Source organism: Poecilia mexicana, unplaced genomic scaffold (assembly GCF_051168715.1).
Source record: "Poecilia mexicana isolate PSO_F unplaced genomic scaffold, ASM5116871v1 scaffold_21, whole genome shotgun sequence".
Lineage (NCBI taxonomy): Eukaryota > Metazoa > Chordata > Actinopteri > Cyprinodontiformes > Poeciliidae > Poecilia > Poecilia mexicana.
This window is the reverse complement of record NW_028263390.1, coordinates 5,913,180-5,931,548: the sequence shown is the minus strand read 5'-3', so window position 1 is coordinate 5,931,548 and position 18,369 is coordinate 5,913,180. Positions and strand designations below refer to the sequence as shown.

General features: G+C 36.9%; 1 protein-coding gene across 4 annotated transcripts in view; it reads right to left on the bottom strand.

The window, feature by feature from the left end:
• Nucleotides 1-230: 230 nt before the first annotated feature.
• The window catches only part of cep128 (centrosomal protein 128), a 54,346-nt gene continuing 36,207 nt past the window's right edge, over nt 231-18,369 (bottom strand). For 2 of the 4 annotated variants that reach the window (XM_014969443.2, XM_014969444.2), the window contains exons 19-25: nt 17,144-17,336; nt 14,422-14,471; nt 13,386-13,409; nt 5,826-5,903; nt 5,558-5,671; nt 1,957-2,065; nt 231-941 (exon numbers count right to left, since the gene is read on the bottom strand). In XM_014969443.2, the coding sequence (XP_014824929.2) occupies nt 868-941; nt 1,957-2,065; nt 5,558-5,671; nt 5,826-5,903; nt 13,386-13,409; nt 14,422-14,471; nt 17,144-17,336 (642 nt within the window). In that variant the 3' untranslated portion in view covers nt 231-867. The other 2 variants (XM_014969445.2, XM_014969448.2) reach the window with 2 other exon arrangements.

Sequence of the window (18,369 nt, the reverse complement as noted above, 5' to 3'; positions counted from 1 at the left end):
TGCAGCAATGTCGGCACTTGATAATCAAAATGTAACACTTTTTTAAAACTTGTGTTCTCTGCTGCATTGTGCTTGGATATGAATATTGCCATCACTAGCAACATGGAGCAATAAAAAAATAGCAAAAATAGTTTAATATTGTTAATGTTATTTTTAACAAATGTAAAATAAGGGGTAATGATTTTAACTTAATTCCTGACAGATATTAGTAAAAAATGTACTTTGACAGCTTATGGTAATAAATGCTTAAAATATAAATTTTATTTAATAAATGTAAGGTTAAAAACAAAGAACATTTAAAAGCAAAGACATTTTATAAAATACATATTAGAAACTGTGACCTTACTTCGCAGTGCATTTGTGGAACAATTCATAAAAACAGACATCTGTGCTCGTTTCCTTAAATATATACTGCATCACACAAAAATGAATAAATGGTCAAACATTTCATGATGAACACAGTACAAGAAGTTAGGAAAAACAACTGCAGCTTGTTGAAAAGGCACCAGAGTTTTGTTGGTCGCTCAAAAGTTTTAGCACAAACACATTGGCATGATGACAGATGACAACAGCGACACGTGTAACAGTAAAATATATTTTGGCCTCAAGCTTTATAAATATTTTAAATACAGGTTCTTTTAAATGACATCAAAAGTCTTCACAGTTATGCTTCTCTCACAGCGAAAAGACAAGCCGCTACTCCTTCAGTGTTTAAGAAATGTCTCTAACGTTCCTGAGGTACTTGGAGGGGGATTAGCGTTGAACCGGGGACCTCTTCCCACAGCGGAGCAGGTTGTGGGTGAGCATCAAGTGGCAAGAGATGCTGAGGTTTGTAGAGATCTGCATAAAGGTTTGGTCATCCCTGAACTAATGCGTGAGAGATCGAGACCCCTCGCCTTGGGCATCATCCAGGTCTGTGGCGGTCAGGCGTCGGGGAGGGGCTGCGGCAGGGAGGAATAAATAACGACAAGCCAAACGTAAACAGACATGCTCAGTATTTTAGTGCTTGATGAGGGTTCTGCTCCGTCTTCTGAAAGTTGTCATGCGTGTTTACCTGTTATCCACGCTTTCTCACTCAGAAAGTAGGCAATTTTAAAAGGTAGCATGGAAATATCAGTAAAAACCTGTCAGTTTTGATAACAGTTGGGTCTTTTCCAGGTGTGTTAAGTTGTGCCATACACTGCAAAAACTAAGTCTTACCAAGTACTTTTGGTCTGGTTTTGAATGTAGATGTCTTAATATGCTTCAAATAGTCAAAATAACTTACAAGTAACCTCTCAGCAAGACGTAGAAGCTTGTTTTAAGTCAGTATTTCCTTAATATTGTTGATAAAAACATTCCAGTTCCACTGGCAGATCATTTTATTTACAGCAAGACATTTTTCCCAAATGTTACCAGTTAGAAAAATGGGACCATCAATAACTGCAACACTAATTATATGTCAAGGTAAATGTGAGTCTTTGCATTTTTTAGAATATAAAAATCTTCATATTTGTGGTTGTGGAAGAAGTAAGAAGCTGCAGACAGGCACTTTATCTGATTTTTGTGATACATATTTAAATATTTAATCTTTAAGCAAGAAGTAGCAAAACTAAATGTTGAAATCTACATGTTAACATCTTCTCATACTTTTAGAGAAGGAGGCGAGGTCCTTCTGCAGGGAGCGTCCATGTTTTCAAACAGATTTCCTAAAACCTGCTGCATTCACGCCGCACTGTTTTGACACACTCAAATCCAGCTGGACTTAAGTTTTTCAGCGTGCTGCCCTCTACTCGACTTGGCTTGGGAAAACTGAAGAGAATAAATATCCTTATGAGATCCGAGAAAGGGCTGAGAAATGAATGTGCAGGTGGAAAAGATGGGAGATTTAAAATCTGATTACAAAAGGAAAAGATTAAAAGGAGGAAAGAGAGCTATGATCAAAAGGTTCCCAGCAAGAAAGGGATGCACACTCACAGAGACAGTCAGGCCTCACTGTGCTGCTCAGGAATGTGCTGGGGCCTTTGATGGAAGAAGAAAGAGCAGCTAGTCTCAGACTCCTGGAGGTGGCATCTAACTTTGCTTCCTGGAAATACAAAAAGATGGAAGAAGAAAAAAAACTTTGTGGGGAAAAACAAAAAAAGACTGTCATTATGAGGCATAAATAGTGGGGCAACTTTATCTGCTGGGTACCTGAAATAACTATTTTTTAAGGCCAAACTTCAGTTGCTTTCTCACAGCTGGAAATCAGAGGCAAGGCTAATGGAGCTTTTATTGAAACTGTCACAAAGATGTGTGTGTATGTGATCACTGCAGGTCAGACTCCAGGCTTGTGCAACTGCTGCATTTCTAAAGTTTTGTTCGATAATGTTATTTGCTTACCAAGTGGCAAATTGAATGAACAGACAGTCAAAAATAAACAAAGTTTGTAAGGAAATTGAAATCTGGGATCAACACAATTTGATCTAAAAAAAAAACAAAAAAGTAATTTTTTTTGACTTTGTTGGGCTTCTAAAGCAATTAATATGTTTTTATGTTTAGTAATGTCGATACACAGCAAAAACACAACATGAAGACTAAAGGAAATCAAACCCACTGTGTAGTTTTTGTTTTTGCTTAAGTGTACATCTGGACAAAATCAGATTAATTTAAGGCTTTTAATGATTTATTTGAACTTTTTTTTCACCAGTTGGGTTTATAAAAATGAATATAATTTCAATATATTTTTAAAAACATGAACTCGAAGCACAAGTAAAATTTTTTCTGAAAAATTCACACAATGTCAAAATGATTAATGTGGGCTCCAATAAATATACTTTCTTAGCTATATTTGATTAAATGGCAGTTAGGCAGAAACCACACACTTTTTGTAGCGCTCAACAAGCTCTTGGTGTAATTTTAATTGCATATTTGAGTACTCATTTTATCTCAAGTGGTACAGCCCATTTTAATTAGTTGGTTTTCCCAGTACGGTCCTGGCTTTTAAGTATAGCTCGCAAATTTTCAATAGGGTCAAGACGAGTTGTTTTAAAAAGCTACTGTTTGTCTGATTTAATTCCAAAAAACTGTTCTGATGTACGTTTATATTCATGCTTTGTTTTCCTAAAGTGGATGAAGACAGTTTAATTAGCAGTCCGTCTTCCTCTTCTCACGTTCTTTTTTTTAAAAATTCCCCTATTAACTTTAACTTGAAGTTAGCTTTAGCTTCTGCTAAACACTGTGCTGGCATAGCGCTTTAGCGTCAGTGACACTAATGTTCATTACTACTGCTTTAGGGTTAATACAACTAACGTTTTGCAGTGGTACGGACCTCTGATATTTTTTTTTAATCTGAGGCAGACAGTTTTGCTGTTCCAACAGCACAATAATCCCAAATACACATAAAAATAGATTTAGCACGCTAACATTAGCCTTCTGGAAGGGCCCTCAACCCAAATAATAATCTAAAAATCTATGGCAGGAAACTAACTTTTTTAAGTAAGCTCTATTCATTCTTATCAGACGATCAAATTATCCCACCAAAAGTAATACATACATTTACAAAACTGTAATTATTAGGGCCTATTACTATAGAAAATACAAAATTGAAATTAGTGCAACAAATTCTTCAAGAAAGTCTGTCTGTTTTATTACTAGTCCACCCTGAAATAAAGTAAAATTCAAATGAATCATTAAAAGCCCCAAGTTACCATTCTTGCTGATGATGTGAGCATATAAGCATCTGACTGGAACTGTACATAGATTACAGATCAACAATTGAACCTGTGAACGTTTTCTTCCACCTGTTTTTGTTTAAACAAACCACAAGTGAGCAGCAGTCATTAAGCTGATGCAAATGTCACTTATCACTTATCATGGGAGTCATTAAGCAAAGTGAGAGGTAATCTAGAAGAGCAAAACCACTTATAGAGTGACTGCACGACTATTTAGAGGAGGTTGCAAACTGCTGATAGCAATCAGCTGTCAACAGTGATGTCTTAATGGCTCCCCCGACTGTTTTTCCAGCAAAGAACATAAATGGGGCAATTAACGGAGACTGGTAATCGTTAGGTTTCATTTGAACGTCCACATGCGCTGCTGCGCACTCGGACCTTCTACGAGACATTACTGCCACCTGAAATTATTCATTTATTCATAGAACTTGTAAATGAGGTGCGGTACATGCAGTAGCTTGTGTGTGGGTGAGTTATTCATGAAAATGCTGTCAGAGTTAGAAAATCCTTATCCAAACTGCCGCTATTCGAACAAAGCAGTGCTATTAGGTGGACCTGGATAAAGGGCGGTGTTGGTGAGAAGCCCAGTTTTTTAAAAGGAATTAAACATTTCACTCTGTGTGTGTGCGTGTGCATGTGTGTGTGTGTTCTTGTTTATGTGACCTCCCGGACCTTTTCAGATCAACAGGCCTTATTGGGACAAAACATTTGATTCCCTGATTAAACTGGACATCAACAAACATCAAGGTGCAGAAATGACTGTAAATAAAATACAACAATCCATTTTCAAAAGCAGAGTTGTCCAAGCTTAGCCATATGGAATTTCAAGATGAAAGTAATTGAAGGACATAAAAATCAGATTTAAAAAAAAAAACAAAATAGAAATGCGGAAATACATCCATCATTCCATCCCCCCATAAAATCAACTAAACATGATGTTTTCATGAAATGAACAAAGTGGTATGATTGGTGAAGAGATCTCTAAATCACATCAATACGAAAAATGAAAATGCTGTATTAAAAAAAGGCGTCCAGTTTTCTACATTTTCTACAATGTGATTAATTAAAATAACTAGGATTCTACCTATAATTTTCCATTTTATGAAAAATGTAATTTGTAAAAATCTTGCCACAAAAAATGTTCTTTAAAAAGTGTACCTATATACTAAACAAACACCTGTTTTGATGAGCCAAATTTGGATCGAGGGCCACATAAAACCATTCTAAGGGCCACAAATTGGACACCCCTAGTCTATACTCCCATAGCCATGGGGGGAATCAAATTATGTCAAGGACAACTAGTCAGGTAAGAACCCTGTCCCTATCACCAATGGTTACTGGCCCATAGACAAAGAAGACTGGACAAATTGCCAATGAGACCGAGTCCTCTTGAGAAAGGTGGAGATTTCCCTGCTTTCTGCAACAAAATCCTCCAGGAGCAATGTGAAAAAAGGTCGACACCCTTGGGAACGTTTTATACAGCAGAAACTGACAGAAACACAAACCTAGAGACAGCAGGGATCAATCCAGAGGTGTAAAGGTAAACAGTTTTCAGTTTTATAGCCTGAACTACTGAGGGATTTTACAGACATAACTATTAACTCACTGAATGTCCTGTTATTATTAACAATTAGTTAGCAGCTCTTCCGTCTGTTGAGCTGTCTTGATCCAAACTGTTTAAAGATCCAGGGTTCCCAGGACAATAAACCAAGGCCTTCTTTGGTAAGCAGTTCTGATAAACACTTCTCTGATTTCCACATTTCTAGTCAGCTTTTTGGGACAAATGGCATTATTTAAATGAATCGAAGTCAATGCAACAGCTTAAAGACATAAATACAAATGTGTGTGTCTATATTGTGTCCTACTCTGTACTCTTGGATTTTGCGTTTGGACTCGTCCAGCTGGTCCTGCAGGTCCCGGACGATCTCTTTGTATCTACCACAGCGCTGCTCTACAAACGCCATCTGCTGCCGTGATTCCTGAACAAACCGAACAGAGGCTGTTGTCACAACCAAGCAGACGTGAGACTCGGCTGTTTCCAACCAAGCGGAGCTTCCTAAAGCCTCAGCAGTGCTGAGCACTGAATTCAAAACAGTTAGAAAAAAGATCCGCATGGACCTGATATCAACCCACCTCCAAATCTTTGAAGTCTTCTAGCAGACAATGTTTTTCTGGAACCGACTCCAAGTGCTCCAGTGCTATTCTCGTGTTCTATCCGCAGGCACACACACAAACACATATATATGTATATAAAATCAATTCTAACAGGGAGGGAGTTCAAGGAAACATAATCCACTTATCTCATATTGGAATCTGAATCTTGTAATTAAAAGATAAGAACTGCAATGCTTAAGAACTTGTCTAAAAATGATTAAATTTTTTAACTTCCCATACATTGCATATAACTCTGTTACTTAATGATACCTTCAAGGTACATAAGGTACGGAAGAAAATCTAGAAATTAAAAATAAGTGCAAGCATAACCAAGAAAAACCTGAAAAAAAGAGTAGCGAGGATGGAATAATCAAACAGCGTGAAATGAGATTGTTCAAGGTTCACATTAAAACAAGATAACTTCTGACAGCTGCACACTCTGATGAGATATTTATGGGTGTTTCAGCTCTGCAGAGTCAACTGGCAGCTTTATAAAAACAGACAAAGTCTAAAGCAGATTCTGTTAGCTGTACGGTTGCCTAGATTTCATGCCTTCCTATTTTACAGTTTCATATGTTAGACATTTTGGAAAGATTAACTGCTGTAATAGAAAATTTTATTTTCAGTCTTATTTCATTTTGGAAGGAACTGATGATACTTTTTACCATTTATTTACGGATTACATCTGCTTTGTTTTTGTATTTCTGCAAGATGTGTTTGTCCATTAAATAAGTTTACAGATAATGTTTAGATGTTTCCACAGTTGTGATAGCAGAAGAGGCCTGAAGACATCTTGGGTAAAATGCTTGATCTGGTAATTGTCTTAAAGGGCCGATGTGTGGAATGTAGTTTGTACCCTGTTTGACCTGAACCCATGACTAACTGACAAAGAAGAATTAGAAGTTTCTCCTGAAATCCTTATCAGCTCTCTTTCCTGCCATAAAATCATCCCCTCCAAGAGGTGAGGGATAGTTCATGGGGTGGGGGTCAGGATTGTCTCTGTGGTCCATCTGGTAGTAGAGATAAGATCAGACTTTGGGTGGGTTTTTGTCTTACTGTGACTATATAACGATGTGATGTGTGTTGTTCAGGGCTCTTCTCCTGACTGCGCTCAGTGAGATGGGTCTTCGAACACTTTTGCCTTCGAATAAAGAAACTTAAAGACAAAGATTAATCTTTCTCTTATTACTGAAACAGCTTCTCATTCTTTGATAATGAAATTTCCATAACACTGCTTTAAAAGAACTTGAAAAGTTATGCACATGGAAAACTTTAGACTATATGCAGATGTTTATCCAGGCAGTTTTTAGGTATTCAAAAGTAAAGAATGGTTTTATTCTCTTTAGCTATAGTAACTTTAGTAAATCACTATCATGCTACAAAATATAATCATTTTGTCTCTAGTGTACCAAAATGTGCTTCACCTCTGACTTCTTTAGATTGCCTGTCAGAAACAAGACTTGCCTATCAAAAAGATTCGAAGCCGTCTAATCCGTATATTTCCTGGCTTTCTGAATATCAGCATTTGTTGTTTTCATATTTTGTCAAAACAAATAGAAAACTTTGATTTGAATGCTTCGGTTATTCAATATCAACAGTCTGCTACAAAAGAGAAATTGCTCTCCATTGTGGACAGAAAAGATTGATAGACAAAATCAAATTTCAGCATCAAGATTTCTTAACGTGTTGGACAATAGATGTTCTTGTTTTCTTATCTGTGATAGTATTAAATTTCATCAAAATGGTTAAACTCACAGTTTGAATATCTAATTTAGATTTCTAAATACTTGAAGTAACTTTGGAAAAACTATGGGGTAACAATTAGGCCTGTTTCAATAAGCAATAAATCAATTAATCGCATGAGAAATTAAAATAAACTCAACTTATGTGATTTATAGTTGTTCTCTTTTCTCTTTCTTTCTCCTAAAAACTGGATGACAAAAGTCTACAGTCTGGTGATTTGCTCTCAACTAGGTCTTTTTTTATGAAGGGCATAATTCATTTCATTTGTTGTTTCTGTTATTTTGTTAATATATGTTGGATATTTAAAATATCTTCCAGTTCCACTGTTAAATGTTCATTATAATTCAAAGTTTATTGATCTTTGAGATTGTGTTCTTGCATTATTATGGCATTAGCATTATAATATTACTTGAAAATGGTCTCAAAACAATGTTATCGTTTATCGCAATAACTTCTGGAACAATTTGTCATCCAGCAAAATAACAAGTAACAATGCACAGATGTAACAATTTGGACCAATACTGATATCCAGTATTATTTTTCTTACCGATATTTACATGTATTGTATGTAGTATATTATATTATTTCCCTACCCTTTCGACATTGAAAAAACAACCACACCATTGGCATTGCTTTTCTGCTTCAGTTAAGCACTCCTCAGTCTTGCGCTGCATCACTGTCACATGGCCAAACAAAAACCACATGACCAACCTCCTCCAGAAATACAAATAGCACCAAGATGAAAATAAAACATTTGTTAACATCAGCCTAGTTTTAGTAATCAAGCCAATACCAAGATGTTAAAAAATGACTAACATCTGCTGATAACAATGTTAATGGTGATATATCATGTATCCCTCCTATGGGGGTTTATTAATAGGGGCTGCAACAGAGGAAAGCCTGGAGGTTGGTAGTTAGAAAATAACCTTATGAGACAGGACAGGAAGTGCATCCATTTTAGCTCAGATGCTGTTTACTTTCTGAGAATGAGTCTGGGCTTCTGCTCCAGGTTTTGTCAACTCTCTTGGCCAGAAAGATTTGCCAGCTACTCACCAAAGAGCTGTCTAACCAGGGAGTTCACTCTGAGGCTGGAAGGATGTGCAATATTTCTTTCTATTGGAATTCTAAATATTAAGCATTCTGAAAAAACTATCCTGCTTAGAGACTGAGAAGTTTTGGTAAATAAAACAATGCAATCGAATTTTAACCAAGTTGATCCAGGCCAGGTTAGTCTGATTGGGTGCATTGTCTCATCTCAGCTTGAGCTGGCTGGGCAGTCAATCATCTTTTCCCCATGCTTCATCATATCCCATCCCTGACTCTGCTCTCAAAAGGACACACAAGTCAGAGTTGTTGCCACATCTGTTAGATAACTGCTCAGAAAAATATTCTACTATTTTTCAGCACCATTTGTTTACTCTTTTCAGAGAACTGAGAATTTCAAAATGCATGAGAATATCACCATCTGGAACCAGTGTAGATCTCACATTCTCTGAGATATTGCCAGCAAAGGAGGGAACAATGATACATTTGTAGTCACTGCATCTGGGCAAGCTAAAGAGTCATATTTGGTTTAATCTAGTGTTAACCTAATACGTTTTTTTTTTACAATTCTTGGTCAGAATAATGAAGTATTTCCATAGGAGTAAGAATAAATATATTGAAGATCAACTGTTACACGTTGCTTTACACTACAATGTCTTTAAATGCGAGACTGCCAAACTGGGTATAGAGGATGGGACTGGTGAGAAATATCAGGCATTCCTACTTTTGAGGTTTTAAATCAGATTTCTTTTTGTTGTAATTTAGAACTTTTAACTTTTGACTGAAGTAAAACACAATGCAGTTAAAATACAACCTCCAACCAAAAAGCAATGACAATGAATGGAGACTTTTACTTTTCTCTTTTTGACAAGCAGAACCAGCCAGTGTCCTTGTTCTGTTACACTACAGTTATGTGACGATGTGCTATTTGGAAACCTCAGTATATACAGGGATGATACGAGTTTTCAAAAATTTGAGAACTACTGCATCAGTCTTAGTTAAACAGTGACGGATTTGTCAGGCCCACTGTTGGGTCTCGACAAGATTCTTACCAATTTCCCAAAAATGGGTCTTTCGGATACTAGTATTTGCTGCAAACAATTTTTAGACCTGACACCCCATATTTTATTCTCCATTTGTCTGCCTTTGCTCATTTTCAGACGATCCATTACAAAACTACAATCAGTACAGAAAATAGACAAAAAGAAAGCTGAAAAAGCAGAATAAGCTTAACCCCTTAACTGTCACCCCTAAAACACTTACCAATGGGTCCATGAGGACACCAGCATCCTCATGGACCCATTTATACCTACTGAAAAGCTTGAAAGTAAAAACACCAGATCATTGGAAGAAAAACATAAGGAACAAAATTAGAACATCTTTTTTTAGAGGTGTTCTAACATTAGGTGTAGGGTTAGATGTAGATGATTCATAATTAAGAATCATCTACATCTACAGTCAGGCAGAACAACAGTATCCTTATTTCCCTAATGGATAACATTTGTCAAAGGGAAACCCCAAATATAATTTCTGCTTTTAAATGGGACTGATTAGATTGTGGCAGAATATTTGATTATTTTACAGAAATTCAACTTTACAGTGACTTTGTAGTAATAACAGGACCTGTACCATGACAGAAATGAAGACAATTGCATATGTAGCAATGCTCTCTACAGACTTAACCCCTAGTGCTGAGCATATTTGTACATAAAGCAAAACAGAAGTGAGCCAATGGTGAGGAGGACTAACGTCGTCTATCCAACAAGCAATACATTTTCAATTATCCATGATTAACACAAAAAACCTAGCTAGTTAGTAGTAGCCCCAACTGTCTTGAGTCACACAATGCAACGAAGATGTCTGCGCGCCACTCGAACTTTTGCCTGACAGAACAAAAATAAATACTACACAGAATAGACTAGATTAAATAGTCCTGCCACGACAAATTTAGGAGCTGGGATGAACATATAAGGCCAACTTAGACTATTTTTTTAAAATGAGTTTAAGACATTTTAAAGCCTTACTTTTATATGCACAATCGTAAGACTTTTTGGGACGTTTTAAGGATGTGCGGACACCTTGAAAGCACGATGACAAACTGTATACTACCTGGTCGATTCAAAATGCAATCAAGGATTTTTGGCTCAACTCACTCATCGCAACCCTATGTTTACATCAGCAGAGATCTGCCTACGCTGCTATATTCACACCTCTTCAGTTAGCTTCAGAAATCGCCCTGTTCCTACTCAGGGTTGGTGTGATTAAGCAGCAAAAGGAAGCTGGCTGTTAGGAGGCATCACCGACTGTCACGCTGAATGGCACACTGACATATTAGTAAGATTTGCTGGGTGATTCTAGCAGCTGGGCTGAGTGGAGAACAGGTCGATGTGTCCCCGCTGCCGGCAGAAAATGCGGGAGTTGATGGAGGTCCGAGACTTCTCCTATTCCGTCTTGTAGCAGCGAACTGAAGGCTGAAGCTGACAAGCGTGGTGTATAATTGTGACAGATGGGTCGCTGTGTGTTAGACAGGTTCCTACACTAATTTATTAATTTATTTTTAGGGCTGTTAAAGGTGCTCGGGTCAATGCAACCTTTGATCAGCGCAAACAAATTCCTATCTGACATCTAATTGCTGATTAAGGATGTTGGCGGTGATCATTAATAGTGCAGATGGTAGAATTGATACCATATTGTCAGCAAGGCTCACTTCTGGGCACCATCAGCAAGACTTGTAATGATTAACGGAGCCTCTGAGCCTCAACTAAAACAATCATTTCTTACCCTGGGTTAGTCTTCATGGGCAGTCAAATAAATAAATCTTTAGGGTTACTACGTAGTTTTCAAAATATGGAATTTCCTTCCAGCATTTTCAATATCAGTATAGAAAAAATAGAGAAAATATGAAAATCTAACTTTCTAAAATAAATGGACTAAGTTTCAGATTGATTATCCTGTCCAGCTGAATGCAGCTACACCTGCTGGGATTCATTTTGAAGTCATTTTCTATGGATCATAAGTTAACAGGCTGATTTTGGTGCAAAAATGAGCTGTTCTTCTGTTGCATCCAGTTCTGAAGAGTATTGCATTCTCTTCATTGCATTGGTTTATGATGGGATATTTTAAGCTAGATTCATGTGTCTATCATTTCTGTAAATATATGAAATAAATATATTGATCCGTTATAAATTTAAGCTTTGAAATCTCAAGAAAACGAGATAATGGAACCGTTATCGTACAGATATTATCTCGACATAATTAGAGGAATAAATAATTAGAGGACTTATACTTATACTGACTTATACTTTTTGAAATACTTTTGTCAAGATGACAAAAGTATTTCAAACTTTTGTCATCTTGAAATAATAAGAATAACGGAACTGCCATAAAATGGCAAAGAAAAGGAAAAATAAAGTTAGTGAGACTTAAATTTTTTTCCCCCAATAGGTTATTTTGGGATAGCGAGATAATGAGACATATTTGTACTTTGAGAGCATGGAAATTGTCATATTTTTATCAAAATAAATCATTTTGCTAACATACCTTCTTGTAGAGGCTGCCATGTTTTTATTTGTTATGAAGTTTAAGTCATTTTATTTTATTTAACTTTGACTTTAGGATTTTATCCCCACAAAGATTCCAAAAGTCTTTTGTAAAAAAAAGTCCTGGTTGTTTATAGCTCAGTTAAAAAAATAATTTTGGGGTGTTGCTTCTGTACAGTAACCAGTGTTAAGAATATAAGGGATAACATTTCTTAAATAATTAAAAATTTATGGAAAAAAAATTAATTTTTTTTTCTATTAATATTAAACCCCCTGCCTTGACGTTTTGCTATGTAGAAATGAGGTAAGAAAACCTTTTCTAACAATACGCTAAGATAATGAAAAAAGCTTCAAATATGATCTCCACAGAATAAGAAAATAAAGGTTATTGTGACCAAATCAGACAACAATACTTACTGTGTCAAAAAAAAAAAGAAAAAAAAAAAAAAAAGCTTGAGATTCCATTATCTTGCAAATAATGAGAAATTAAAACTGGAACAGGAACAAAGAAGTTTAAGATCACACTATCCCAAATCACAAAAAAAGGGAAAGCTTTAGTTTGATCTAAAACAACTGAAATGTTTCTAAAATGAAACAAGGTTGCGGTATTTTTATCACCAAATAATGAAATTTAAAACTGTCAAAGGTAAAAGAGCTTATGGCATTGTTATCTCAACTTAGTGAGCACTAAAAATCAAAAATACCAGAACACTGAAAGAGCTCTAAGCTAAGTGATATATGAGGTTATAATGAAAAAGCTTGAGGTGTTATTTTGAGGTGAGGTGTTTTGGTGGCTTCCTCAACAGAGCAAGACTGAGTCTCTTTATTTCAACATAGTGAGATAATAAAACAGTCATTATCTCATAATGTGAGAAATTGAAAATAAATTTCTGTGCACAACATCTGGATGTTTTGATTCAGAAACACATGCTTATTCATAAAGATTTATGGCTTTTATAGGTGGCTGTGATTCTACATATACACCAACTCACACTGGACATTTGTGTCAAAATCAGTCTAAAATATCAACAAATATTTGAAAACTGTAGCACGGGAAGGTCTTAAAGTTTGACCTTTCCAAATAAACTTTCAGGTGAACCAGTTTATGTGGCTAAATCAAATCATGCTGGTATAATTTTAACTTCAATATGACATTTAAATAAAACCTCAATTGAACTTCCATAGTAACATTCTACAAGAAATTAAATCTTACCATCTCCAGATCCAACACACGATCCTAAAACAGAAATAAAACGCAATCGATTAGGATTAAGGATGAACTGAAACCTGAACGTGAACAAGTGAAGTTCAAACACAGGATGCTGCCATGTGTGCAAAACTAAGTCCAGGTAAGAGCTCAGCACCAGCAAGAAAGAAAAAAAAAGGGAAACTCAGCAGATGTCTGTAGGAGAAAAAAAAAAAACCTTGAAAGAAGAGAGGAATAGGGTGTTCTAACATAACAAGGGAAGTAAACGCAGTGGCTGGGGAGAGTTCTTCTTATCACGCTCACAAAGACAAAATGCTCCATCCTCTCCTGCAGCTCCTGACTGATGTTCCCTCGCTAACGATGCATAAGTGATGCTCTGGCTCTTATCTGCCACTCAAACGCACACCTGCTTCTCCGTGCAGCAGGCATCCCTCTCACCCCCTTATTCTGCAATGTGTTGATGCTTTCCAGCAAGGGTCCTCTTTTTTCCTCCTCCCCTCCCCCCACCCATCTTTCGTTTTAACTCATCTGTGTCCCTCGTGCTTTCCGTTTTCTGCCTCTTCACATGTAAATCATCCTCGCAGACGCGCTTCAGTGTGTTTATGTGCGTACGCGCATCTGCTTTGCATTTTAATGGGGTGTAAAAGCGCCAGCGAGGCTCCGGCGGGGGCCGGTCCACTCCGGCTTAGGTGAGTGGGTGGCCTGCCAAAAGGAGAAAAAAAACCGACAAGGCCTTTAGTGACTTTTAAACTGCAAGGCCTCGTGTCTGCAGTAATTAGCTATTTGCTCAAGCAAGCCCTGGAGGAGTCTGCCAGGCGCACAGCTGTGCAGCAGAGTGGGGTATGGGTGGGGGAGGGGGGTGGGAAGGGGGCAGCATCAGAGAAATGTGATTCGGCTGGAAAAACAGCTGACGTGCAGAAAAAGACAAAGGGAAAAATGTGTTGTCTCTTTCTGAAGTGGAAAGAGGGGAAAGACGAAAACAAATAAAAACTAAATCTACAAACAGATCCAGCACAGATTAATGAAAATACATGAATCTGACCTGAAAGCTTCTCATTTCTTCCTCTTTCGCGCGACTCCTCTCCAGCAGCTCTGAAAACGAGGAGACTGCGTGAGATAAGATGCTGCGGCTGATAAGCAGAGCTCTCAGATCCACGCTCACTTTGAAAACGCTCCCTGAAATCCAAGCTAGCTTTATTAATCCAGAGTGCGCTCTGCTCGTTTGCTGGTTTTGTTTTCTCCAACATCCAGTTCTTGCTGTGCGACTTGTGAAGTTACAGCCGATACAAAAACTGCAAACAGTTCAATTTTATTCTGACATCTTTAGAACAGAGCTTTCACAGTTTTCTTGAAAATGACTGGACGTGGCTCAAGTACTCTGCATACGTTCCCATGGTGAACGTAGAATGTAGTGGCGTAATTTCATAGGGCTAATTTAATTAAAAATATATGTTTGCTTATATTTATAAATACAGATGAATATAAAAATAATAGTAAGATGTCTTCCTGTTTTTACTCATGGTAATGTTTTTATTTTTAGAAGTGAGCACATCCTCTGGGAACTATCTGACAGATTGTGTAAGACTGACTGCATCCCTGTGTCAACATGATGTGCTGTCAAAAGATATGCCTGTTTACAGAAACAGTGTGCAATGTCAAGACTCTTAAAAAAAAATCTAATATCGGTCGACCTCTAAGTTTAAATATGAGCGGTTTGGCAGCTCATTGTGTGAATGTGCATATTGATGTGTGTGTATACTTGTTTGAAGCCTATCTAGATCCTTCTTTGGTATATTTACTAACCTTCTGAGGACCGATGGACCTTATGAGGACCAAAGTTTGGGCCTAATAAACCGAACCCCATTTTTCTGGGCCAAGGGTTAGGTTTAGAGGTATGATGTGAATCAAGTTTAGGTTAAACTTAGAAATATACTGTTAGTGTTAGACATAAATGCACTTATTAAAATGAATGGAAATCAATACAAAGTTCTAAGTGTGTAATCAGAAAATTTTTTTCAGACAAATCATACAACAAAAGTCATACCTATAAAGTAATTTATAAAGAATATCAATGATAATGAGTTAGCATGTCACGAATCATACAGCAACAGTCTTCAGTCAAAGGCTTCTTCAGGTTTGTTGTAAGACTGACTGCTACCGGAGATTCTTCCTGCCTACAGCAATATTATATAATTTATGTGACAGCTTACATCAGTTTATATATCTCAAGAATATATAAAATCCTGAAGATGAATGCTTTCTTCCTGAAATAGATCTGACCACAACCAAATTTACAGAAACAGGGTGGAAAAAAAGACTAAAGTCAAAAAGACTATTTCTTCCTGTGGAACAACTTTCTGGAGCCTCCATAGTCCGAGTCTGTTTTAATCAGACCTGGAACCAGCTGGAGGATGATAGTCATAGTTGCCTAGTGCAATCTTTGCTGACTCAAGCTCAGTCCCATTTCACCTGAAAGCCATGCTGGGGTCTTTAAAACCAGAACCGCTCTTATCTCTGCATGCAGGGCAGAGTGGCTTTCAAGTGAAGAGGCCAATGAGGAGGAACTGTAAAAAATAGACAGATTGCTGCTAGAAGCTAATAAAAGTACTGTTTCTCTGTGGAGAAGGGGGGCAATATCGGGTCAAGGAAAAAAACAAATGTAAGAATGTGTGTGTAAGAATGTATTTACTCTCAACAAATGCCTATTGGATTCCATTATTAAATGTGTATGGATTTTTGCCGCAGTTTAATAAATGCTCTGTATGATTATTTTAGTTTTAGAATGATTTGAGGTAAAACTCTGAAATTCTGTTTTTATGAGAAGAATAAAACAAGAATCTGCTACCCTCAGTGTTAACATTGAAATTTAAGACCTGACAAAAAAAAAAAAAAAGAAATCTAACAACTGTTTGACCTTAACTATACTTGACAGCAGTATACAAGAGAAGTAATCTCATCTTTAAACCAAGCTTTGCACAGAGATTGTGTTAAACAGAGCATCTTTCAGCCATTTTTTTTTATTAGAAGCATATGTTCTGTGGTTGTAAACAGCATGTGTTTAATTACCGTCTGTACGACAGGAGGCACCATGCATAGGGTTTCTTTAATTTAGACTATTTATCCAAAGTTTATAATAATGCTACAAAACACCATAAAAAAGTGACACGACTGTTTTCATAATGGCTACCCAACTCTACCTGTCTCACTCTGTCTTTAAACTCCTTTTCTCTTCTTGATGAAACACATCATAGGGAAAGAAAACAAGAAAGAGGGAAAAAGAAAAAAAGAAGGAAAAAAAGAAGACAGGAAGAAAGCTAGAAAGAAAGAGAAAGAAAATAGAGGCCGTAGGCTAAAAAGAACTCCAATACAAAATCATTAGGATGCGTTCTCAAACATTTATAATGGCAAGGATACAGATGCATAAAAACAGTAAGAAAGATAGAACTAAGTTCACATGAGGGCACAGGCAGGCATCTTCGTAAGCTTCCATGAAAACAAAACACAGTGACAAAAAGCGTCCAATTAAAGGAATTACTGCTCATACAGATGGTGTGAGCAGACAGAAAGATGCGAGTCTGACTCAGCCGTGTTAGAGAGATCAGTTGGAGGAGTCTGTGAATCAAAGATAGCTAGGCAGGAGAAATCCTCACCTATCCTTTATTTTTTTTTTTTGCCATCACAAGTTCAGCAGATATGGAGGGGCCAAGTGATTTATCATCATCATAAGGGTGTTTTTTTTCTTTTTTCTTTTGGTTAAGGACTACCTTTCTTCTCCGTGCTGAGGGAGAGCAGCAGCTTCTCCTGCTGGTCCAGGCGCTGCTGTAGGGTTTCCTGCTCCGAGCTGCGGCTCTGCCTGAGAGCTTTCAGCTCATCTCTGGTCTGCTGGTGCTGCTTCCTCAGGCGCCGCTCCTTCGCATCGCGCTCTCGCACTTCCTCGCTCAGCCAGCGCAGCTTAGTCTGGTTGGGTTCATTCGTAGTGTGCAAGGAAAATGAGAAATGTGTACATTGAAACTGCCGTTCTAGGTTAGTTTGTGCGTTGGTGATACTGGTGGGGATTTATCATATCGTATCGTTTATCATTTATCATGATACTTGTCATGATAAGAATTTGGATTTATTGTTGAGATAAATTCCAGTTAATGACTTTTAAAACCCGCCAAAATCATCCATATCATCGGGATTCTTAGTTTTACTTTTTTCTCAACTGTTTATTCAATGAAAGCATCAATAAATATAAAAAATATGAATAAACTGCGACCAGTTTAGCGACACAAATCACACTTCATTAAATAACTGGGGTCCTATAATGGATAATCCCTAAAATAAGTGTTTTTGCTATTTTTTTTAATGTATTATTCATGGTTAGCATACTGAATGGAGGAAGTTAATGCAAGACAACATGCTAGTGATGCCCCACATGCCACTGGCAGCATTTAGGCTAACATTAGCATTTTGGCTAATTTTAGCTTATACACAAATTTTTACATACTGAATGGAGTAAGTCCATATTACTCATCATCCTTGTGACTCTCCACATGCTGTTGAGTACATTGTAGCTTACTTTAGCATTGATGGTAACATTAACATCAGAACACTGGGTTCCAACAGACGGGGCACACTTTGGCATTCCCCGTTTAAATTTCTTCAGAAATTTTCTAGTTAGTTTTTATCGTCACTTTTATTATCATAATAGTACCAGAAAATATTGCGATAAAACTTTAAGACCATATCGCCCAACCTTAATCAATTATGCTGACGATTAACCAAATAAAAGAAATTGCCACATTCCGCAAATTGTTCATTTAACCTCTTAAGACGATTTTACACAATAATAAAATCACATTTAACTCAAATGATTCCATTCATTTTTAAATAAGAAAGCAAACATTTATTGCCTAAAATGCAGTAACAAAGCATTCCTTTAGTGTACATTTAATTATTTGTAGCAAGGGATGCATCTTTAGCTAAAAAAAAAATAATTCAACTTCAA